Source organism: Patagioenas fasciata, chromosome 9 (genome assembly GCF_037038585.1).
Source record: "Patagioenas fasciata isolate bPatFas1 chromosome 9, bPatFas1.hap1, whole genome shotgun sequence".
NCBI classification, from domain to species: Eukaryota; Metazoa; Chordata; class Aves; order Columbiformes; family Columbidae; genus Patagioenas; species Patagioenas fasciata.
The window spans coordinates 7,215,097-7,240,559 of NC_092528.1; the positions used below are offsets into that span (position 1 = coordinate 7,215,097).

General features: G+C 40.8%; 2 protein-coding genes across 4 annotated transcripts in view; one reads left to right on the forward strand and one right to left on the reverse strand.

Annotated features, from left to right (window-relative positions):
* The window catches only part of PCCB (propionyl-CoA carboxylase subunit beta), a 33,085-nt gene extending 11,903 nt beyond the window's left edge, over window positions 1–21,182 (forward strand). For both annotated transcript variants that reach the window (XM_065844447.2, XM_065844446.1), the window contains exons 3-15: window positions 1,170–1,238; window positions 2,728–2,784; window positions 6,115–6,228; window positions 7,790–7,900; window positions 8,237–8,345; window positions 9,266–9,386; window positions 13,046–13,127; window positions 15,163–15,286; window positions 16,331–16,438; window positions 18,845–18,945; window positions 19,479–19,577; window positions 19,792–19,885; window positions 20,928–21,182. In XM_065844447.2, the coding sequence (XP_065700519.1) occupies window positions 1,170–1,238; window positions 2,728–2,784; window positions 6,115–6,228; window positions 7,790–7,900; window positions 8,237–8,345; window positions 9,266–9,386; window positions 13,046–13,127; window positions 15,163–15,286; window positions 16,331–16,438; window positions 18,845–18,945; window positions 19,479–19,577; window positions 19,792–19,885; window positions 20,928–21,049 (1,311 nt within the window). In that variant the 3' untranslated portion in view covers window positions 21,050–21,182. The remainder of the gene's footprint in view (window positions 1–1,169; window positions 1,239–2,727; window positions 2,785–6,114; window positions 6,229–7,789; window positions 7,901–8,236; window positions 8,346–9,265; window positions 9,387–13,045; window positions 13,128–15,162; window positions 15,287–16,330; window positions 16,439–18,844; window positions 18,946–19,478; window positions 19,578–19,791; window positions 19,886–20,927) is intronic.
* A 1,772-nt stretch (window positions 21,183–22,954) lies between these two features.
* Window positions 22,955–25,463, reverse strand: part of STAG1 (STAG1 cohesin complex component) — a 177,794-nt gene continuing 175,285 nt past the window's right edge. For both annotated transcript variants that reach the window (XM_065844443.2, XM_071812389.1), the window contains 2 exons: window positions 25,304–25,384; window positions 22,955–25,212 (listed from right to left, as the gene is read on the reverse strand). In XM_065844443.2, coding sequence (XP_065700515.1) covers window positions 25,189–25,212; window positions 25,304–25,384 — 105 coding nt within the window. In that variant the 3' untranslated portion in view covers window positions 22,955–25,188. The remainder of the gene's footprint in view (window positions 25,213–25,303; window positions 25,385–25,463) is intronic.

Here is a 25,463-nt window from a genome sequence, read left to right on the forward strand (position 1 = left end):
GTACTGCTTAATGCTGCATCCCACAGTGCTGATAACAAATGGCTGCTTCTGGAGACAGGAGGAGCAGCAAAGTTCTGAGAGTGACAAGAGGGTTAATTTTTTCCTTGTCCTTCAGAATTCACCTTTGAGTGAGCTGCAGATTGTGTTTACAGAGCTCAGTTTCACAACGGATGACCTAACTGTGGCCAGTGAGCTGGAATATTAGTTTAGCATTGAATTTCTCTGAGTTCCTGGAACTTTCTGGAGGTAGGGGGAGACTTGGACCTCGCATCCAGGCCATTCTGCGGGCTGCTTGAGCTTTTAGGAGGCATCTGTGCGAGACAGTGGCTGCAACTACAGGTGTGTTTCCTGCTGTTTTGTGTGCCCAGAGTTGGTAGTAGTGCTGCCTGTGCAGCCTGAGAAAAGTCACCAGACTGGTATGACCTTGCCGAGAGCAGATCACCTTGAACATAAATGGCCCTTAGAGCGCACAATATACTTTTTTTTGTTTTTTCCTTTTCCTGTACCAAACAGCAAAAAGCACTTAAATGCTTGGAATTCCTTTATGACAGCTCAGTGAAGTTCCTTTTCTATTGTTGTCTTGAAAGACTTCTGTATGTTTCCTTTACTAAAAAGCAAGACAACATAGATAAGCAGATTTTAAGACTCACAGACTCTATTTCCTCTTCCAGCTCTTTCTTCTTCCCTTATTTACAGGGCAAAAAATGGGACAGGTCAAGTTGAAGTATTTGTGGTGACTGTAATTATGTTTTTTGATCTTTCCAGGGCTGTTATTCCCCTGTATCTCCTGTACCTCAGGAAAGGTTTTTGTGTTATGTCCATTCTTTCAAAAACATCAGTCCTGGCCCTGATAAAAAGTACATCCTGTCTCTAAGGTCATTATTTGCCTTAACTCCAGATGTGCTGAAATTTGAGGGAATTGCAGAAATCACTAATCTTTACACCAATGCACAACTAATATGTGGTACTATGTCTGGTTTTCCTTTCCATGGCTGGGGGAAATCTTTGTGGAGCCCTTGTTGCAAACATGAAAGACCAGTCCTCTTGGAGAGTCAGTCTTTGCTTTGACTTAGTACTCAATAGAAGTCTGTGGGTTTATTAGTGGATGTCATTGCTACTTTGACTTTTTTAGCTATTATTTTTAATCAGTCTCTTTGTTTTTAATGCAGTATCCTGGAGACAGTGTGGTGACTGGCCGTGGACGGATTAATGGGAGACTGGCTTATGTTTTCAGTCAGGTATGGTTTTCCCTGTTGTTTTTTAAATAGCATAAACTTATCCTTTGAAATAAATTCACCACGGTTCAGTATGGCTGTGTAGTAATGTACCAGTTTACCTTTTATCTATGAGCATAAGATAGACATAACCTCCCATGGGAGGAAGCAGGGCACCTTCAGACAAGAAAAAGCAGAAAAACATTTCTTGAAACTTCGTTGGGCAAGAGATGCAATTGTAGATGGGGTGATGTTTAACAAGTGATCAGTTTAGAGCCAGTGGGAATGTTGAAGGGGTTGTGATAGCATAGAAATACATAAAATATAATTTTTATATTGAAATACACTTTTACATTAAAAATATTTTAGAGGAAACAGCAGAGGTAGAGATTTATCTTGTTTAGTCTTAATGCAGTGAAAGAAAGGCTTTCTTTCAGATCATTGGTAACTGCCTCTCTGTTCTGAGCCACAAAGTAGCCTTTGTTCCATCTGCTGTCATGGCCAAAATGATTGCTGGGTGACCTTCGAGCAAGTCGCATACCCTGCCTTTTTTTCTTGGATATGTAGTTCTTCCAAGGAAGGGCACTGTTACGTGGGCCTTGAACATAAGATAGGAGCTGAATACAGACCTTAATTTTAGCAGAATGCAAGTGGAGGGCAGTTTTTATACTAAAATAATTTAAATGATCCCCTTCATGATACACTTTAAAAAAATATATATATATTTATACATAAAGACCTTTTTCTGCTCCAAATCGAGCTGCCACATGAGACATTCCTTCCTTTTTGGTTCAACTGCTAGTCATAGTGCCATTGTTCTCTGTCCACACAGTTTTTAGCGCTTTTTTGAGTGTAAGACTCAGGAACGCATCAGAGCAGCTCACCAGAAGTTGGCTCTGGGCTCCACTGGTACCAGTAGGTGTCAATATCCCCTTGCTCTTCTGGATCAGTCCCAGGGCCTCGTGTTCCTTGTTCGAGATGTTACTGCTCAGGCCTAGGGGTAGCACCAGCAGTCAGGATTAGCTGATACAGTCCCTGCAGCACCCATACAAGAATAATTAACTCTTGAAGCATAACTTATGAGTACATAATGATGGCATATTTTAGGGTTTTGATTTCTGCCTGTTTGCAGGCTTATCTTACTGCTGCCCCTTGCAGTGAGACTTTCGCAGCTGAAATTTTTCCAGATTGCTCCAGTATTGGTAATGTCCATGAAAGAAGAGCATATCTTTGTTGAAAGAGATAATGTTTCTGTGAAGAAAAACAAAAAAGACAAATGAGGTGCAGTGTGTTTGTGATTTTAGCTTAGAATCCACTGGCAAATGTCTATAGAAGATCATTTTGCTTGTAAAGGCTTGGATTGAACAGGATTGATCTGCAGGCTGCAGTAAGGGAGTCAGGCTGGTTTGGAACAGCACACCAAATATAGAGCATTGTAGGATTATACTCTTCAGTAAAATGTTGCAAGTAAAATGATTCTTTTCCCTAATGTGAATATTTGTTTTCCCTCCAGGATTTCACTGTATTTGGAGGCAGTTTATCTGGAGCTCATGCCCAGAAGATCTGCAAGGTAATACTTCATAGGAGAAGATAAAAACAAAAAATTATCAGTGTCCGTTTCTTTCGATCTGTTGTATTAATGAATTTGGAGAAAATCATTGATGACTGACTTCAGTGGACACTGGCCTATGTCATGGCAACCTGAAAATGCCTATCTCCTCCTGTCAGCTAAGGTCTGAAGGCAGAGGTGAGCAGGGGGAAACCCTTTGGAAGCTCTTAAAGTATAAGAGAGCTTTTCCAAGTAATACTCACTTTGTTTAAATTAACTTGCTTTTTCTGCTGTGCTACAAAAAACAAGAGAGGCTTGCAAAGTGCAAATAGAAATTAACTAGCTATTGTGTACTGGAGAAATGTGAAATGACTTGGTTGAAACTTTTTCCTATAAACAGTGCTATTGAAATGTGCCGTGTTTATAAAAAAGCAAATGTAACACTAAACAATCTGAAGATAAACAGTTTTACAACTTAGAGGTCACCCTGATACTCCGAGCTTGTGTTATCAGGCACTTGTGGCTATTTATTCTCATTTGTCTGCTTGTCTCACTGGAAAAGCTGGTGTTTGAATCCCGGGGGGGGAAGACAAGAACTTTTCCATGCATGCGTGTTCAGCGGTGTGTGCTGATGAAAACTTCCTGAATTTTCATACTAGGCAATCAGAGACAAGGGTTTTGGTGCACATGGCCTTTTCTTCTGATGGAAGAAAGTACTTTTTGGCATAGATTCATCAGCAGTGAGGGGGTATAAAACTAGAAAACACAAAAGCTTTGGGCTGGATAGTAACTACTTGGCTTTACGAAGTCTTGATATTACCCGTTCGCATTGGAGCTTTTCAGTGCCTGTATTAGGGAGGGAGGTAATGGTACTGGAATGATGGGATGCTTTCTGCTGTTTTTTTGATCTCTTGTTTCTAAAGCACCAGCAACAGTGCTGGTAGCAGAACTAGAAAACAGTGTGAGCACTTCCTAGTTTGTACAGTTCTTGATTGGTATCAGTGGCAGATGCATCCAGAGGTCGAAGGCTCTGGATGCATCAATTGCTTTGTGGCTCAGAGTCTTTGAAGCTGTATCCTGGGCAGTGGAGAGCTCAAAAACTACTGGCTGGGTGGTACCTGTGTCGTTTCTCTTAGTTTTTTCTTGTTGGGCTGAATTCTGGGAAGTAGAAATCTGTTCTAAGAGAGACAATTGTGGCTCCTGTAAACCTTATCAGTGGCTTAAGCGATGTAAAGTACCATGGAACGTGGAAGTGAAGTTGCTCTCCCTTAGCTGAACATCCCTGGAGATCCACCCCTTTGGTGGTAATAATTTCATGTTTGGGATTTTTTTCCTGGAGTTGCAGAGAAGTAGCGATATTTGGCGTCATGCAGCAAAGCTCCAAGGTAAGTACATCTGGGCTACAGATTGCGTGGTACTGCTGTAGAAGGGCCTTGTGGTCTGTTAGACCACATTAAGTGCTTGTAATGGTTTCCCTCAAGCAGCAGAGATTTAGTGTGGCTCTTTTGAGAGATAGGTGCCCACTTGTGGTGGGGAACGCTTTATAGCCTAGGTACATATGTGTGTCTGTGATGTTGTGTTTCCAGACAATTTTTGAATCCATAAGATGAAAAAAAGTGTTTTTGAGAATGCATCCTGAAATGTTCCCTATGAATACTGGTATGGCAAAGGAAAGTTTCAAATATCTGAATAAATTTTCAGTAGTCTGAATGTGCATATTGATGTGTGTTTGAGAAGAACTTCAGTGTCTGGCAAAGCCTTGAAATAAATAATCCACATATAAGTCCCCAGAAAACAGCACAAGGTGTCAGTGAACTTGCTTCATTAATCTGTCCTGATAGATAACAGACCTTCAAGGAAGAAGCAATAAATGTCAACTCAACTGATTTTTAATAAGGCATTTGATAATGCCTTGTGTAATGTTCACATAAGCAAATGAGGCCACTTCTGGTTCACAGAGCCTGTTCGCAATCCACACCGGTGCTTTTTAAATGTGGGATTGTATTTAAATTGCAAAGTCATTCTGTGTGGCTGCCACAGCAGTATTTCAACTTTTAAATGGACATCCAGGCACAAAGCATGAAGAACCTCTGTTTTACATTGAACGACTGCAAACAAAGCACTATATGGAGATAGCTGTAATAGCACCAGTTCGTGTTCTGCTTGGGATTTTGTACTGCTAAGATAATGTTGATTTGAATGGGATCGAGTATGGTTACTGTGTTTCTAGGCAATCTAAAATTCACGGTTGATGCTGCAAGCACTCTGAAAGACAGGACTGAAGTTTTAAAAATCATAAGAAGTTAAAGGTTGTCCAAATTAAGGCATTATTTTGGTAACAATGATTGAAAGGGTGAATGCCAGGCAGGGAAAGCAACCTTGAAATTCAGAATAGGGATTGACTGACAGTGTGTAGTTTTACAGAAAATCATTTAGGAGTGAAAACGAATCATGATGTTTAAGCAGATCTTAACTTGATATGCGTGTGTTATAGTGTTATGAAAATGGCAAACATTTTAGTGGGATCTAATAAGCAGGAATATTTTATGTAAGGAATGTAAGGAATTCGATCCTCCCACTTAAGCCTCTGTTGGAGTATGGTTTATGATCTTGAGGCAAGTAACCAAAATGATCAGGAGTCTAGAAAACAGGATGTCCAAAGAACAGTGTGACTGAATTGAGGGTGCTTTAGTGTCGAACATGAAGAGAAATAAGACTGAAGAGAGAGTTGAAGTACTTGAATGTTTGTGATGCTGGAAGCACAGAAGTAGTTAATTGCTCTCTCCATCTACTATGTATCAAGAGAGAAGTAATGTTTCTAAATTTCCAGAGGAAAGACTTAGTCTTCTCAAAGAACTTCTAAGAAGGATAATCAAGTATTAGAATATACTGCTTAGGGAGATTACACAATCACCACTGCGATAAACTTTAAGATCTTATTAGACATACATGAGGGAGTGTTAAAGGTGCATTTGAGACTTCTTGTGAATAGAGATGGATCAGACCTCTCTGGTCCAAACTCCTGTGATTGTGTCACTTAGCACAGGGTTTGGATAAAGCAGTGTGAGTTTGGAGATGCACAGCTAGTAAGGCAGATGAATATGAAAGGTCATGAGAGGCCTTAAATGTCTATCTTTTAGCCTCCAGTCTAAAGAATCAAAACATGATACCCCATAAGCAGTTAGTGACTGTGACAGTTAATACAAATAAAGGAGAAGCTGAGTGCTCTGTAGGCATTTCACAGCCTGACATGTATGGGTATTTTGCTAGGGGATGTACTTTTTGGGGGTTGATTGCTTTGGGGTTTTAGCTTAGCTAGATCAATAATTGAGAGTTTGTATTCATCACTAGATCATGGATCAGGCTGCCATGGTTGGAGCACCAGTGATTGGGCTGAATGACTCTGGAGGAGCCCGTATCCAGGAGGGAGTGGAGTCCTTGGCGGGCTATGCAGATATCTTTTTGGTAAGTGGGCTGCTGGATGACCAGTGAGCTTGGCACCCACAAAGATGGATGAAGTCTTTCTTTGCTCAAGTCTTTGTTTGTGAGTAAACTTGTAGGTTGTTATCATCCTATTTCAGCCAGTGTTACCTGGTGGATAAAGAAGCATATATGAGGGCTTCTGAGACCTGGAGTTCTCTTATTGTCTTTGGGCAAATTACTGTACCTCTTAGTTCTGTTTACCTTGTAAAACATTGTGATTCAATGAAAACATCTGTAGGAATTGCACTGTATGCTGAGCTTTGTCATAAAAATGAAAGGATAGGCAATTTACTTAATTTGAAAAAAATCTCAGACAATTATATAACTTTGTGATCCACACTAAAGTATAGCTTGCCTGTGTTGGCACGTAATTTCTCTTGAGTATTCATCCGTTTGTCTGAGGCAGGTGGGCATGCTGTAGTTCAGAGGGTGTTTTGTTAGGTGACTGATGGTTGCGATCCACCACCAGCTGTCTCTGTGTCTCCTCTGAGACACAGACTTGTTAAGAATTTCACACACCAGATTTATTTTCAATAGGGCTGATAAAAGATGAAATATTTCCACTGCAGAAAGAGGAACTTAAAGTAAATAGACACTAAGAACTTGAAGAAAACCTGAGAAACTTGGATCAGAAGCACCAAGTGCCTGTTCTGTGGGGTAAAAAAGAAAACAAAAAAGTTTTGTTTTGTTTTGTTTTTAAAGAAACAAGTCAGAGGTTTCTCTTCAAAGAACAGTATGCAGTACAATGTTAACCTTACCATTTGGTGACATCCAGTACTGACTGGACTGGCGAAAGATTTATATTTCTACAGTATTTCTGTGGCTAATGCAAGAATTTTTCATTTTTTTCACTGAAATTACAATGGTTTATATGCTACCAAGCCACACAGTTTCAAGGTGCACAAAACATAAATGCAATTGTGCTTTCGGTAGGATGACAGATTAGTCAGATGCTAACCGTCTTTTGGATTTGTGCAATCTGAGATGATACTGTTGAACAGTTACTGAAGTCAATTCTAATCCTGTTGAGCAATGAGCAAGGTAAACACTTTTTGGACAACTTGCTGCCTGTGTTGATGGACAGCAGTAATTCACCATTGTGTAAAACTCCAGTTCATGCAGGAATCTGATTTTAAGAAAATCTCTGCCATGGTTGGTTAGTAACACGTACTTCTACCTCCAATAGTGTACGTATAGTTCAAATTTCAGGTGCGTGCACTTCTCACTACTCCAGGCTCAGTGAATTTTTTGCCCCTGCAGCATCTATTGAAGTCTCACATTCCATCTTCCCTTGGAGTCATTGCATGGTATATAAAACCAAATGTATGGGAACAGAAAGAAGGAAAACAGTAGCAACAGAATTATTTTGGTTCTCTTTGCATCAAGACATTCTCTCCAGATGTTTGTCTACTGGGAAATAAAGCAAGCTGTCCTCTCCTGTTTGTGGTTGTGAATTCTTGCAGAATCTGTGCACAGACTTAAAGACGCACTTTTTTTGGTGAAACTAGATGTCTTCTTTTTTTTTTTTTTTTTTCTATTGCAGAGAAATGTTCTGTGTTCTGGGGTAGTTCCCCAGATCTCTCTCATTATGGGTCCTTGTGCTGGTGGAGCTGTGTATTCACCCGCTTTGACTGATTTCACGTTCATGGTGAAGGTAAGGGTGGAGTATCTCCTGGCCTGCTGCTGGTCACGTTGATCAGACACAAACTGACCCCACATGAAGGTTCTTTTTTGAGATGGTCCCCTGCTTTGGATTAAGTTAATCTTTTCATGAAAAGCCAAGGATAACTTTCTCAGATAACCTGTGGATAGCTGCATTTTCTGTGGATTTTTAGTATCATGCATTAAGGTTTTTTAAGAAATTCGCCCCTATGTTCTACTTTTTTCTTATTTTGGGGAAAGTCTTTAGAGACACGGGTTTTCCTGAGATGCTTTTGCAGCTTGGGTCTAGCATTTGCTGTGTATTTTTGCTTTTTTTTCACTACCCCAGGATACATCCTATCTATTCATCACTGGCCCCGATGTAGTGAAGTCTGTTACCAATGAAGATGTCACCCAAGAGCAGCTTGGGGGTGCGAAGACACACACTGCTGTATCTGGTGAGAGCTGGGTACTTTACTTAACATACTAACTACTCGTTAAAGGAAATGTTCACGCTAAACAGCTGATTGTCTAATGCACATTTTTGTACTTGTGGGTGTCACTTGAGTCTAAGTGATAAAACTCTGCTTAAGCACAGGATCTTACTCTGGATAGGGTGCCCTTGCCAGTACTTTTTAGTAATGGAAAACAAAACAGGAAAAGTGGGAGTGTGGGAGAGTTCTGGGATTTGGAAGAGAAAGTGGCAAATCCACAAAAGATTCTGGAAGTGGGAAGGTTGTCAGAGAGCAGAGCTTAGCAAACAGGCTTGGGGTGCTGTGGGTTTTTCTGTTCTTTGTCCAATTTGCATCGGTTGAAAGATTCTTACTAATCTCGTTTGTTTACTGACATGATTGATTGAACTTCTTCACTATAAACCGAGTGGCAGTGGGAGATGAAACACTTTTTTCTTTTCCCCTCTGGGAAAACTTTGTGATTCATGAAATCTTCTTGAGGCTCAAAATGACTGTGGGATCTCAAATTCTACCTGGACTGGTGATGAACCAAACCACACACATAGACACTGCTCAGATCCAGCATTTATAGAAGAACTTGTAGTCCAAAGCTTGAATGCAGCACAGTAACCTGGATTGAATTCCAGAAGGCTGGGATCCAACTAGGTCTGTGACAGCTGGTAAACCAGCTTACGTTATTTTAAATATGAGGTCAACAATCCAGACCCGTTAAGGAGGAAGTCTGATACAGCCACACATTTTCTAGATATTTTGAGCTGGTCAGATTTGGTGGCTTAAAACTCCCAATTGTGAATAGCTCGAGTTTAAAAATTGTTGCTGTTACTACTTTGTATCTTTATTGGTACATACTTGAAAAGGAAACCTTGCAAAATGATTTAAATAACTGCTTAACTGTTTATTTCCAGGAGTCGCTCACAGAGCCTTTGAGAATGATATAGATGCTTTACTTAATCTCCGGGAGTTCTTTAATTATTTACCTCTCAGCAACCGTGATCCAGCTCCAGTCTGTGAATGCCATGATCCCAGGTAAGAGGCGACTGGCTGAGATGTGTGGTCTGTCCACCGAATTTCATGGTTTCTCTGGCTAAATGAGTGTTTTGTGTCTGGGATCCTGGCTGATAGTTCTGCATTATGGTATGTGTATATCAGAAGTGTTTCAATATGCATGTGTAGATATGTATGTGCTCACTGATAAATGTAATATTTTCTGAAAGCAATGTTGTGCACACTGTGTATGGAATATGGGGAAAAGTAATGTGTACAGATGGACTGTGACAGTCCTTGGGACAAGCCAGCGAGGGAGGAGATAGCGTAGTGAACAGAAGTGGGGAGAACTTGCCCTGCTTTGTCAGTTTGTTGGCTAAGTTCTGCTCAGTAAGGTTAGAGGCGGGGAAGCAACAGGGAGACAGAAAGTTTTCTGTATTAGGTACTTGTCTGTCAGGCTCTTTGTGTAGTTGGCAACTTAACAAAGGACGGACTTGAGTCCTTTCAAGAGGGGGAAAACAGTGACCGTCTGGATTTTAATCAGAGAATTTTTCCAAGAGATAAAGCCAGAGAGCCAGCCCGGCGTTGTCTGAGGAGCCAGCGGTGTTAAAGACAGAGTGTCAGGGCACTCGAAAGCCTTTTTGCCCCAGATCCAGTTGCACCCCCAGTTCAGCCCTCTCTGTAGGGAACCTGTTGCCCTCTCTGGTATGGGAGCTGCTCTTGATCTTGTTCCTTTCAGTTCTTTGTATGTGTGTAATCTATGTCTTGTCTTCCATGCATGAAGATGTTCACATGTGAGTTGGAAGGTTTTATCTTCCTGTTTCACTGTTCTTTGCAATGTCATTGAAACAATTTGGGGAGGCTTTTGTTGTGTGTTTGGTTTTTTTTGATCCATTTAACAAATCAGTGCTCTGGTACCTGAAATACATTGTTCACTAATAGAGAAATAAATTTGCCAGTTGCTTTTAGAGAATGGTCAGAGTGGTCCTAATTTTTGCTAAGATGTTGGTCTCTAGGATTTTTATTGAACTGGAAGACTGTTCCAGTTTGATAGTGACAAAGCAAAGCAAATCCCTTATGTTATTTGGTAAATTTGAAGGATTATGTCTGAGGTTATAATGTTCTTTCCAAGAATTCAACAAGCTGTACTGGGGATAATTACCCTCTATAGACTTGAGTGTGGTATTTTAAGTTCATTATAGAAACAATAGTCTGTTTGGCTTTTTTAATCAATGTATTTCATAATAGGTAGTTTATTTTCTTGTAAGAAGCTGTCATTTGCATTGTAGCTACTAATGTATGAGGGATTAGTTCTCTATTTTCTTAAGGGAGACAATCTTTTACGGGGCACCAGCTACAATATTAGAGGATTACAGTATAATAAATGCTCAGTAAGTTGTACTAAGAACTTCAATTTAGTAGTCTTTGTACATGTGAAGACAGATCTATTTGTTGAATTTGCCTGGTTTTATAGCAGCATCTCCAATATTTCTCCCATTTGCGGTCTTAATGCTTACATTGGTAGTATTTCATCTGGACATACTGGCATCTTAATAGACTCCTTTTGCTCTGAATTGATGTGTTTGTTTGATCCTTACCACTGCTCCAGTGAAAGCCTGTCCCTCTAGAGTAATTTTTTTCTTATTGTATCATTTTCATACCACAAAAAATTGCCAGGAATAATGCAAGTTAACTGTAACATGCTTTTGTCTTCATCATTAAGTCCAGCAGCTGGTGGGTTGTGGTTAGTGTGTGGGGTTTGATGGTTGGTTGGTTTTTTTCTTCCTCTAGGTGGGTAAGTAGTTTGTGGTGTTGAAAAATGTCAGCCTTGGCTGCTGAAGCTGCTCTCAATTGGAGTTTTGACATCAGTGGCCTGGGTTCTAAAGGGTTAGAAGGTTCCTTATAGTACCAAGTTGCCTGATGGTGAATATGTCCCCTGCCTTTGAAGGGTGTCTAGTTAATTGCATTTGGTGTATTATATGGTATGATTTTACCTTTATGTGTATTTGACTATAAAAAAAATTCATTTCCTCTGAAGACCAAAGTATGCATACAAATTTCTGGAGGAGGTTATTATAAGTTCTTGGTAACTGAGTACAGTTTCCCTTTTCTGTTGAATGAAACCCAATACTGATCTGGGTGAGAGTGTCTCAAGCTGTTACAGGCTCGTTACTCTGCAGCACTGTGAATTTATCAGAGCAATAATCTAATTTTTCCACTTCCCTTATCCGCTGGGGTACCACAGATGATGGGCAGAACTTAGAGCACGTTCATATCTACTCTGTGGACAAGAAAAAGCTTTAGGATGTTTTGTAGCTTGTGCCTTAGTATGATAAAATCAGTTGCTTTCATCAGATTAAGGTTTCATTATTTTAAGGAAATATTGGCAGGCAGTATTCCTAATCACGTGAAAAAAATACTTGAAGTGTTGATATGGGGTTTTTTCTATTAATAGATGCATCTCTTGCTCTCTCGGCAAGGAGATGTGTCTCTCTAGCCCTGTGTGTGTGAGGGAACACAGAGACAGCCCTGGGTCTTACATTATTAGTTTTTGCTTGGTTCTGACAAACTGCAGACACTTCCTTCAGTTTTAAATCGGGTGTCTAGAGCCTTGTGTTGTCTTGCTTTAAATGTACGAAATCACAGCATTGTTAAAATAGTGATGTAATAAGGACTCCACAGAAATGCCATTGATAACCAGTATAGATCAGTATTTTTATGGAATAGCACAAATATAATAGTCCCTGGAGTCTTCTCAGTGATGACCCATAAAAATTGACACCCCTCATTGGGGCTGTGAGTGAATCCAAAGACCCAGTGAAGGCAAACACTCACAGGTCCTTAATGAAGCTGATATGATGAAAGGTGGAGGTAACTGATAGCGTCAAGTGCTGACAGGGAGGCAGCATTTTTGTTAAATGTGAAGCTCCACATGATGTGCATGGTAGTTGAGTTAAGCAGAGTTAACAATAAAGATGCTTTAAACACAGCCCTGAAACTGCAGAAGCTGAGAGCCCATGTGTTTTCACCACCCAAGAATTTCTGCTTTTTGTGTGACAGGGGAGATAAGTGGAGAAGTTTCCTATGGTTAAGCATGTTCAAAAATCACAAGTGCACAATGTGGGCAGGGAAAGGATCAGAGTTGTAAATGTTTAGCTCCTAAACCGTGTGTGCTCAGTAGATGTAGGTGTGTAACAGGGACCTTGCTCTGCCCTGGCAGAAACCGTTTTGCCTGCCCAGCTTTAAGGACTGGAGCCGCTGGATAACTGGGCTCTTCTGCTTCTGCAGCTTGACCCTTGGTCCACCAAATCCTTTTCCCCAGGGCTGACTTGTGCCCCAGCACAGCGTCCCACATGCCTCCAGTGCCCTCTGCAGACTGCCATTTGTAGCACCCACGTTCCTTGCTGATATTCCACGTGTGATATTAGGCTCTTCTAATCAAAGAGGAGAAATATTATTTCCAGGAGATGGTTTCTTAAGCAGCGGTGCCTGTGGAAGAGCTGTCTCCTTCGGGAGGAGATCCATCAGGCTTTTGTCCTCCTGGTGCACAACTGGCTGAGCCTCTTCCTGCTTTTTTTCCCAGTATTTGAGAAGCAGGTTCCATGAAGTCTCTGAGAGGTGGAATTGTTTGCCTGAGTTTTTGGTCTTGGTGTTCATCTGATCTGTAAATATTGTTGCTCATGTTTATTTATTTTCTGCAGTGACCGTTTGGTTCCTGAGCTGGACATGATCGTACCAACTGAATCTACTAAAGCCTACGATATGCTGGATATCATACACTCCGTAAGTCTGCTAGTGTGAGCATTGTTGAAATTACACAGAATATATATATGTCTGTATTCTAAATAATTTAAAGAAACCAGTAGAATGGCACTGAAGATAAACTGTTTAGTCTTCACAAGTTACTGTTTTTACCTAGATAGTAGCCTTGAATGAAGGGACAACATAAACTACAGAAAAAAAGATTGTATAATAGCAGGTGAATAGAATCCTAAGATTTATTTTCAGGATACATCTTATGCTGCATGCATAACTGTACAGACGAAAGGTGCTGTAATTCAGTTTTCTGTCTGGGCTCAGAACAACGCCCTGCTTTGGAAACTTGCTTCCCTCCCTGCATCTTATTACAACTGTCTTTAATTCTGTCACTTTTTTAATAAAAGGTGATAAGCTACATAGAGTACATTGAAAGATTTACCATTCTCTATTTATTCTAAGAGACCACTATGTACACAGACAATACAAGAATATACTTATTTTAATTACAAGCCAAGCACTCAGAAGCTTGGAAACTCCAATATTGAAGTTTCATTAAGTGAGGCAAATACTCTGGGAGGTCGGCAGGGAAGCAAACATCGTACTATTTTTTTAAAAAACTGAAAGCCATGCAATGTATAAATAATGGAGGTTTTATTAAAGCAGCAGTGGCAATGCTGGTATTTCTCTTGCCTGATTTTGAGTACTTTACTTCTCCAGTATTAACAACTTAATACGTGATAAACGCTTGGGCAGAGACGATGGCTGTAAAAGAAGTTTAATCACATGAAACAGTTCCAGTCCCCTGCAGAGCACCCTGAGAGGCCACGTTTTGAATAGTAAAATTTCCAGCTGCTGCTTCTACCACTCAGGTGTGGAGTGGCCGATGCCCCAGGGCTCTGAGGTGGATGGTGAAGCTCCATTTCTACCAGTGTGTGTTTGTAGGACCTTTACCAATTTCTCCCTTTTGCTGTTTTGTATGACTGTCTCTCCCCACATGCTCATTCAGCTAACAGGTTTCAGTTTGGAACGGGCTGCATTTAGACTCATTTTCGTAGAGAAAGCAAGCTCAGGATGTTTTTCATCTCTGGATTCTTCCATTTTGAATGTCAGTTCTACCTATTCCAAGTTAAAAGGTGGCGTTTAAAAAATAAAAAATCCTAGGCAAATTAGGGGAAAAAACGAACCAAACCCTCCCACAGAATTTGAGAAGTATCAAGGAAAGAAATAAAACTACTTGAATAATACTTAACATTTTCACAGCTTTTCATTTGCCCCAGTCTCAGAAAAGACTGGCAACTGCAGCCTGTGTAGGCAAAGTTGTCATAAACAGTCGAAAACAAGGAATTCTAGTCGGAAACAGGAGGCAGCTGTGTATAGGTGTCGCTACTGCTCCACGTATAATTATGATCTCTTTTGAGCAAGTGAATTTTGATGCTGTGTTCTAGCACGGTGGATGTCATCTGGCAGAGCACATGCTGGAACCTGAGTCCCAGGGGCTGAGGTCCCAGATGTGGTGCCCGTGCTCCTCTGGTGCAGATAAATGCGTTTCTCCTTTCACCCGCAGTGACTTTGGGGCAGATGTACCCAGCAGTGCAGCTGTATTGCCCTCTGCTAATGGAGGGAGCTTGCAAAGAAACCATCTATATTACACGTGTTCTGGGGAGTTTTGGAGCTCCATAAAGCACTATTTGCTTTTTATCATTGGAAATTGTTCCTTAAAAGTGTAGTCTGCCAATAATTGAGAAAGAAGTTCTTAACACCTGAAGTTTTGATTTCTTATAAGCTAGGAAAGAAGGCTTACTGCAGAGGAAATGTCATAGATTTCCTCTGTTGGAATGCAAAAGTGGCAGTTGTAATAATGTGCAGCACTAGTTACTTCCAAGAATGAAGGCTGCAAAGACAACTGAAAGTTTTCTTTTTTTTTTTTTTTTTAAATTCTGCAAATTCTAAAATGTTTTAAAAGTTCTGATAGTAACACAACTGACTTGTGTTTGCCTGGGTATATACATACACATGTATCTGTCTGTCCTCATAAGGGCTCTGCCTCTCACCCTTGCAGATTGCTGATGAAAGGGAATTCTTCGAGATCATGCCTTCCTACGCCAGGAACATTGTTGTTGGATTTGCCAGGATGAATGGCCGAACTGTTGGGATAGTGGGCAACCAACCCAAAGTTGCATCAGGTTAAGAGTTGGCTGTGCGAGTTCAGTGTGAAAGGTTTTACCAGTGTTTTAGCATCCTCTTTTGTCTTTTTTTTTTGTGCACTTTGTATGGCTGGCTGTGAGAGTTACTTTGTTTTGTATGGTCCTCCACTCGTTCTGTGTTTTTCTACCACTTTCTTGGTGTTGAATCTCATTGAAATACAGCTGTGACGTGTTTAACTGAAAAGCAGTTGATCTCTTTAGTGAATCACCAAGGTGATGTTGCAGTGTCCAACACCAGAGGCGTGGTAGGAGCACACAAGGGGAGTGGGTCCAAGACCTGTTTGGCAGCAGCCTGCACACTTAACCAGGTTAAGCATAACATGGAAACTACGTACTCCCTGCCACAGCATCAAAATCTTCTTTTACTAATTGGGACTTCATGTTTACTCCTTGTTTTTAAGGTTTTTGCCTTTTTTTGGGGAAAATTGGATGACACTGTGTTTTATTGTTTTGCTAATCTGAACACTATATGATACTAGACAGCGGGTTTTAGTGTTACTTTAGTCTTCATTTGATATTGTCAATTTTAAAGATTTCCAATGTTTTAGATAGATGTTCATATACAAAATGTGTTTAGGTTTAATGTAACAGCACATAATGTAATTTGGAATGACACTGAACACAAATACTTTGCAGTGTGTTCACCAATAATGCTGATCTCAAAGTATTAGTGGACTCTCTTTTTTAATTGACAACTCTGCAGCCTCTCAGTATGACTGATCTGAAAAAACACCAGTAAAGGGAAATCACAGAATAATACTTCAAATTACAAGAATATAATTGAAACGGCTACTTTTGGAGATAGACAACTGTATGTACAGTGGTCAGAAAAATGGAATGAGTAGCTGTTGATGAATGTAGCTTGTACTCTAATCTTAGTTCTAAACTAGCAAACCTTCATGGTAGATTATCTACGGATAAGCATTTGTTTTAAGATGACCAGTACAGCTAAAACAGAGTGTGATTTTTGAGGCTGCAGATAATTGGAATGGTTAACACCTTACTCTCTTTTCCCAACTTCAGGGTGCTTAGACATAAATTCCTCTGTGAAAGGAGCCCGCTTTGTTCGCTTCTGTGACGCCTTCAACATACCTCTCATCACTTTTGTGGATGTTCCTGGATTTTTGCCAGGTATGCTTTGCCATTCTATTTCAGCTAGTTGTGAGGTAGTGGTGATGTTAAAAACCCATTTTAAGAAGTCTGTAAGACATTTACTGTAGTAGACATAATAAGCCAGGTTTTAAAAATGACACTTTTTGGGAGAGAAACTCTGTAATCTAATACGGTATTCATCACACAAGGGTATTGAAATATGCAAGAAACTGCAGAAAAATAAGTGCCTAACTATGCCATCGATACTGCTGTCGGTGTGCTCTGAGATTGGGAAGCTTTGCTGGGCTTCCCTGTGGAGAGGGCTGGTACATGAGTTAACGCTGAAGTGTTTAGGATGAAGTTAAAGGGGGGAAAAACAAGTGCTTTGTTGTCATTGAATCAGTTGTACACAAACCCCCTCCCCGTATCCTTGAAGGCCTCGGTACTTTCATGCTCCAAGGTATTTTTCAGATCAAAACGGCTATGATTCAGAAGCTTTGGGTGAATCAGTAAGGAAAGGTGTGAGATTAGACTTTGTCAGCATAGGCTACCGGAGCTGTTAATGTGAAAATGACCTATTAGAAAACAGGTTGTGTGAAGAATATAAATGTTATACTGACAGATGTGCGAAGTCTTTTGTAGAATGGACTATAAAACTATTGTATAAAACCATGGTTTAGCTCAAGGCATTGAAATGTCACTAGTCAACATTCCAGTTCTTATTTTAATACAATGTATTTTGCATGTTTTAACAATGAGGCAATACAGAAGGCATTAACACACCTTCCTCTGGCGGGGAACAAGCAGCAGCTTAGTTCTCTTTAGCACTTCAGGGGCCACTACAGGACTCCAGATTTGGACAGCTGCTCAGAATCCAAGAGCAAAGCTATTTCCATATAGCGGAAAAAAAAAAAAGCAGTAACTTAATATTGCATAATATTGCTTTGAAAATATATTAATGGAAGATAAATAGAGGTAAAAGTAAAGACAACTGAAGCTTGATAGTAATGCTAGACAATTGTATTTTGAGTTAGACAAGATTAATAAATTAGCATTAGACATTTCATTTTAAGTAGTTAATGCTGAGGGTGGTGATCAGCTCATCTCCCCGTTCAGTAGAAAGAATCCATCACAGTGGGTCACAGACATGTACAAAACATCTCACAGTGTTAGTCAGCAAACACTTTAAATAGCCCCCAATTTAACAGGTGTGCATAGAGGTGACATTTAAGGCATTCATATGCTGTAGCTGGATAAAAGCACAGATTTAGAACAAGTTTGGGACTGAATCTATGGCCAGAAAAGAGTTTTTGTTAATTGGCCATGGATGACAGTGTAAATAGCTCCAATAACAGTTGAACTGAGTTTACGCTTGAGGCATTTTAAGTGGCTGGTTACTCTGTGCTAAGTGTGAAGTAGAAATGGTGGCCGTGACCAGATGACAAGGGCTGTGAGTGCTCCCCGGCTTCCAGGTGGAGCATCCCAGCTGTGTTGAGGCTGTTTCTTGGGATCAGGCTGTTCCGCTTTCTGCTGCTGGGAAGGTGCTGCAGGCTTGGCACGTCCCACTGGCTGGAGGGAAATACAGAAGAACCAAAAGCGACATTGCAGTTGAGAACAGACATTTGAAAGTGTAGGCATAAATTATTAGACACTCCAATTATACTTGAAAGGAAGCATTAAAGTCAAGTCACCAAACAAATAGCCTACCAAAAAAGTTATTAAAAAAATCTCACAAAATAATTTTTACTTAAAATCTTACATTAAAAAAAGATCATCCATTAAAAAGCTCCGAAAGTACTCCAGAAAGCAGAAGTCAGTAGGTGGATAAACTATTATAGAAAATGATTGTAGAGTTATATCCAGTGCTCTGAAATTCAGAAATCCTAGAAGTAAACATAGGAGTGCTGTTTCTGAGTTAAGGCAGTTGGGCCCATGCTTGGGACAGAACTGGGTTGAACATCCTATAACATGGATGCCGTGTGTTCCTGTCCACTCCATAGGACCATTCTCCAGAAGCACCTGCTGTGCGAATCCTTACAGAGTAACTCAGTCTCTCTCTTTGAAGGTCCAGCATCCTGGGCCTGCTTGAAGTATGATCTAGAAAAAAAGGTGGTTTAGAAGAGTATGTTTCTAGGGAGGTGAATCTAGGTTGTGTTTTTTACCACTAGTCACATTTGAAGTTTTGCAAATTGTATTTTATTCTTAGGAAGAGACCATCTGGTGAGTGTTCTGGGCCTGTGACCTTACATACAAATACATGCTGCTTTTGGCTAGAGAGTTTTTGTAATGATGCTCAACATCTTCTGGAGAACATTGACTGGATATTTACCCTGTCCTGGATGTTGATGTGGCTCTGGTTGTTTATAGGGTTGCTGCTGGTAATGGATAACAACAATTACCAAACTGCATACGGAGTTTTTGTGAATTCCCTTTTGTTGTTTGTAGGTACAGCTCAGGAGTACGGTGGAATCATACGTCATGGTGCAAAACTACTGTTTGCCTTTGCAGAAGCAACTGTGCCTAAAATTACCATCATCACCAGAAAGGTGAGTCGGCACAATTGCACAGCGTTCCTGTTTTCACTAGTAGCAACTCTAGTTATTGCGAAGCTGCCTCCATCGGTCCCGCTTCTGCTTTCTGTCTTTGTCACTTCTCCGTTTATCCCATCTGGTAACACATCTTTATGTCAGGTTACAAGAGGCCATTTCTTCTATTCTCAGAGTATGACCTCAGTGCCTTCATGCCTCTTATCTCTGCACTCCTCTGAAATGGCGTTTCTGCTCTTTGCTTTCTCCCTGGAATGCTTTCAGTCAAGTGTTTGTCTCCCGTCACGTGGTGTGGACATGCCATCTATTTGCACACACAAATCCTTCTCTGTTCTTGCCACTTCAGTCTCCTTTTCCACAACTGGTGCTGGTTGTACCTTTCTTCTGCTTTGTTTGCAGGTTTAATGCTCACATGGTTTCTCCTATTCCATATACTTCTTGTCTTTGGAAGAGTAAAAGCTGCAAGAACAATGTATGCCATTGCTACTGTGAGGTTATTCCACACTTATTAATCTCTTGGTTTTTTGTTGCAGGCCTATGGGGGTGCCTATGATGTGATGAGTTCCAAGCATTTAAGAGGAGATGCAAATTACGCCTGGCCCACAGCAGAGGTGGCAGTGATGGGCGCCAAGGTAAAGCCAGGCTCTCCCTCCACGCTGTGCTGCAGCCAGCAGCGCCTTCAGAAGGGTTCAGAGGTGGCCTAGCAAGATGATGACAACTGGTGTTTCCCCTGCAAGGGCTTACTGGAATGCACACTTACATACTGGGTGGGGACGGGCTGGTAAAGCAGCTTTCCTCTGTACAGGCTGAATTACTGCCACTGACCTGCAGACTTTGTCTTTCTAGGGTGCTGTCCAGATCATTTTCAGAGGAAAAGAGGCAGATGCGGAGGCTGAATATGTGGATAAGTTTGCAAACCCCTTCCCTGCAGCCATGAGAGGTACAGTTATCTCACACATCATGTCCCCTGTTTGAATTTGCTATTGCACATAGATAAATTTGTAGCTATTCAGCTTTTTGCTAATAAATAAGTTATTTAGGCAAGACACTTGTATCTGAGAAAGGTGATGTTTAACCATAACTTGTGCACGTAAAGGAAAAATGCATCTAGACACAAACCACATCCTCAGTTGGAAAGAGACTGGTGAGATGTGGGCACTGCACTGAAAAGCATATTTTCAATTTTGTAAATATTAGAAAGCACCTCACAAGTCTGACTTTTCCTTAGAAGTACCTGTGCTTTGACAATCTATTTGACAGTTCTAGATGCAGACCAGTGCAGTTAAGAAAGGGTCAGAGTCTAGTTCAGTTCAGTGATGCTCCCCAGCACTTCTGGAGTAATTTTTTCTGCTATTTTTACTTCTGAATTTCACTCCTAGCATTGAAGCATTACCTGTGCTCCAGAAGGCAGCTCTCTTTCCAGTTATGCTGGCTTACTCCCTTGATTGGTTTTGTACTTCGTTTAAATCCCTTTAACAGTGCCACAGGGCTGGGAAGACTCAGCCATAACCACTCCGTACAGTGTTGCTCCCTCTGGTTTTGCACTAGACTGTCTATTACAGCTGTTAGAGCCAGACAACAACACCCTTGTGCAGTGCAAAGTCAAGGGATGTCTCTTCTGATCAACACTTCTGAACCTTTAAATCAGACTAATTAGTAGTAGATGGAAGGAGATGGTTAGTCTCAAACTTTGCAGTAACAGGTGCAGTACTCAGTGAGCAAAGCCCCTCCTTAACATTTTTGGCTTGCTAACTTTTGCAAAAGTTAAACAAGTAAATGTTTCCAATTTAAAAAACTATTGACACTGGAATATTTCTTTTTCAAGCTATTTTATTTTCTTAAGTTAATTTGTAACTTGTGAAGTGCTTAGTTCAAATACTGTTTTGGTTTTGCTAATATATGTTACATCCTAGATACAGAAAGCTGAGAGGCAAACTCTTCATGGTTGGTCAGGGGTTTTTTGTGTGTTTATTCTTTTTCAGGGTTTGTTGACGATATCATCCAACCTTCAAGCACCCGCATGCGCATCTGCCACGATCTAGATGTGCTGGCTAGTAAAACCCAGTCCAACCCCTGGAAGAAACACGCTAATATCCCACTGTGAGTGTGAGGAGGGGCTTGGAAGCCATGGCAGTGTTCTGAAAACAAATACACTCTGTCAACTTTGCAATGAAAATACATATTTTCATTTTGATTTTTGCTAATGACTACCAATAAATTGTAGTACGTATCTCTAATTTGGGGTCTTACCAGTTATCTCTGTAGAGCCCCTTTGGTGGGTTAATAAGACGACTTGCAGTGCTCGCTGCAGGGGAGCTGTCACTGACTGCTCAAGGTCAAATGCTGCCTGGGTTCCTTCATTCCGCCAGGCGTTGCTGCAGCCTCGCAGTGCCGAGAAGTCACCTCTGCGGAGCTGAGCGCTGGCCCTGGGTCACCCTTTGGAGTCTCACTCCAGCCTCACAGTGAGAAAAATCCAGGGCTTGCATTTCAGTGCACTGGAATCCAGGCTTTGCTGATCTGAGCCCAGCCTCTTCTGTTCCTCTGCTGGACTGTCCTGAGCTGCAACTTTTACCTGCTGGCTGCAGCAACAGTGGGTCTCAGGTTGGTATCGGTGACCTCGAGGGACACAAGACAATGGACCCACAGTGGCAAAGGGGCATTTCTGATGGGACAGAAATTCTTCTCTGTGAGCATGGGGGGGCTTTTGTCCCTCAGCAGAGGGGTGAAATAGAGACCTGCAGAGGCCTCTTCCAGCCTAATTTTTTCTATGATTATTTGCCAGACTTGCAAGGAGCCAGTGCAGTAGATGTTACTGATCAGCCGTGGGCCCTGTGCTCTCTCTGCTTGTTAGAAGCTGCATTGTAACTACAGCCACAGGAGTTAGTGAGTAACAACCACCATCACATTTAGCACTACTGCAAACAGCTGCATGGAGCCCTGTAATGACCCATCTGTTGTAAGTAACCTCAGTAATTAATGGCACTACATTATAAGATAGAGAACTACCTTACCTCCTCTCCCCAGCTGCTTCTGTTCACTCCCCAAGCATCTGCTTGAAGTGGAAGATAAGATGGTGGCTTCCGAGGTAGCATCTCTTCCCAGGTAGGTGCAGCCGGTGCCTGAGGGAGTACAGCTTGGAGCCTGTACCTGGGGGAGAAAGTAATTTTTAAGAAAATAATCTGAAAACACAGGACAGAAGGAGTGTTTCAAGTACGAGTCCAAGCTCCGCAGGGTTTTGCAGTAGCTAGAGGTTGTAGATCTGCTCTCTGTCCTGGCTCTGTGAACATACCTGGTTGTATCTCAGCAGAGAACCTCTCTGAGCAGGTGCCTGAGGGTTGTTGGCTTCCCAAGTTTAGAGGCAAAAGCTGTGTATCACATGAAGTGATATGCACACAGTTTCTGCAGCCTGTCCAGAGTCAGGAGGAGACACTAACCGAGAAACGCAGTTGTCATTGTCACAAATTAAAACGTACAACTTTTCTTAATTGTTTCCTAACCTCATTAGTTCTGCAGACTTCATCCTCTCCTGTCCCTTGCCAGGGCAGGAACTTGGCTCTTTGGAAATTCTCTGGCCACACCACTCAAGATTCTCTTGAATTCCAGTCACCTGCAGAAAAAATAGATTTTAAAGAAAATCCTTTTAACAGCCCTTGAATTTAGAAGCAGGACAAGTTACTTCCTGTGTTCCACAGAGCATCAGGAGTTGAGCGTAACTTACATGCAGTTGGAGATTTAGTGTTGGGGCTGCATCTCAGGAGTATCCTGGTGTGCAGTTCAGGCCTTGGGTCTTGTCCCTGTTTCTCACCTGCTGCATTGTGCTACTTCTCCGACTCAGGTGATTTTCCTTTAGGAAGTGAGCTGAGGCTGAAGGAGCTGTGTAGAACCTGGACTATGTGAGATCCACCTTTTAGTACTTCCTTTGGTGCCTAATACATGGGATGACAATATGTGATGGCCCAAACAAGCATTTAAAAGAAAGTTATAGTGAAGAGGGTGCTCATCATACTCATGATTTTGAATAGTTTATTAAATGAAAGGTGAAGCATCAGTTTTAAATTGTACAAAAGGAAAAAAAAAACCTCATATTGTAAATGTACAATTTACAGAATTACTAGCAAAACCAATCAAGGAGACACTCATAATACAAAAACCTATTGACTGCAAACTGAACTGGAAACCCATTGCAGGTACCGTGATAATAAATGTTTGTTATACAGTATTCTACAATGTTAAATTAGGAATCAGTTTTCCACACAGAGGACTGTGAAGCACAAGGTTCGTCTGAGACTCTGACTCAAACCAGGCAGCATTTATTATGCTACTATGCTCACAGAATTCTCATGATGACCATTTAGTGCAGCCATTCCTGCCTACCCCTGTTACTTTTGGGGTAGGGAGGTAACGTTATTTTACAAAGCTCCAGCTACTTCCCAGGTTTTACACATTACCCAGCCGCCATCGGAGGAATCGCTGCACTACCTGGTCAAACATTTTTGGCAACCGTGTCTGAGAACTGCACATGTTGTAAGAAACAAACCTCAGCGCAGTGAAATGCTGGTTTGTTTGTAAAGTGAGATTACTTTCCCTCCCAGCAAGTAAGCACTGGGCATTAACATCATTTTGTTTTTCAGTAAGCTCGTAACAGAAAAAAACTCCATGATTATTTTGCAGTTGCTAAAAAAAAGCACCTCTGAACTGCTGTGCTCCAAGTGGGTCAATCCGCTTTGTATCTCAATTGCTAATATTAGAATGCAGAAAGGAAGATTAACATTTTGGGGCTGATTCTTAGAGATATGAGAGTCAGTGCAAGTTGTGGATGGGCAGCGCCTCTGAGATCAGGCCAGTTTTAACTAAGTAGCAGCTACTAGGCAGAGTCATAAAATCGAAGCATAATGAAATGCCAAATTTTTGAAGACATTGAAAAATCTCTTATTACAATGAATTAGCTGAGAATGTTTTGGGGTTTCGGGATTTTTTTTTTTTGATGTTTTTAACTTTTTTGAAAAATCATATTTTTTCTTTTTCCAAAGAATTACTCTTAATATGCACAGTTAACACTGAAAATGTAGCTGTATTCCATTGTAAGCTTAAGAACTTCACCATCTAAGCACAAATTTCTATGCAGCACATACAGTACTTCTAACTGGCAAAATTAATTTACAAAAATAGCGCAAAAGGGTATTTATGGCATGGAAAGTAGACTTTTTTATGGTACAGTTAAAATTGCTTTTAGTATGCTAAAGTGATTCCTTTCCCCTACCCTTGGATCATTTTTTTGATAGGAAAGTTGCTGTTTATGTACCTTGGGTTGGCAGGGCTTGAAGTAGGTAGTAAAAACAGCAAAGTGATTACTTGAGAACCATTTGTGTGTTTACTGAGAATACTTTATTTGCTGGTATAAGTTGCTAAAAATGCACAGAGCAAGTACCAATAGAAAATTTCCTGTTTTTGTGTCCCCATGTGCTATATAAAATGAATGTTACACAGCATCTGTTGGAAAAGTGGCTTCATGGACATCTCTTACTTATGTCCCATTATAAATAAAAATAAATCTTCTCAAGAGTATAAAATCTGGGTTTATCATATCAGAATCTGAAATTTTTTGGCAGAGATGCACGTCATTAGAATTCTAACCTCTTCTACAAGAGTGTTCTTCTCAATGCCTATGAGAGGATATAAGCGTACCATAATGTTAATCAAATCCAGTGTGTTCAAAAACACTTTTCTGTAGCCAGAATGACCTGCTTATAGCATCATTGCTAGTCAATGGCTGATAGGCATAGGTTTAATAAAAATGGCTAGCTTTTAAAACATAAAAAGGCAAATGTTAAAACTGTTTTAAATTGTACAGCAGAAAAATAAAGTTAAAAAGTTCTGTTTTCACTCAATGTTGTTTTCAGAAAACATATGTAGAACAGTGTTTATTTTGACAGCTGTCTTAACAATTTAAAACTTCCTCCTCATCCAGAAAAAAAAAAACCAACTGCATTAGGACAGTCAAGAACATACAAATGATTTTTTAGGTCAGCCCTTCTGAGGTGACTGGATTGGCCAACATTCCTTTGTGTCATTAAGAAGTTCCTCTTCTTTCTGTCACTACAAAAAGGGATTGACCTCAATCATTTGGTTAAAAATCAAACCGTATCACATCAAAAATGTGGTTTTCATACAAGCTATCACAGTATATAGGCCTCTAGCTCTAAACAATAGAGTTCCAAATTTGTAAAATGTCTTCACCAGACTTCAGAACATAGGCATTCCAAATCCCTAGAAAAACGATTTAAAAGACATTAATTAGGTGCAACGATAAGCAAAAAGCAGCTCAGATAAACAGCCATCTATGGTAGGAAAGGCTTACTGAATCGTCCTCAATGATAGCTGCGGAGTCGAAGAAGTCTGGCCTCAGCTCAGCCCGTTCTCGCCGGTTTCGCGACGGTGGCTAAAAAGAGGAGTTAGTTGGTTGGTTAAGAACATCCCACCCGTTCCCGGGTACAAATGCTTTGTGCGACTCTACAGAG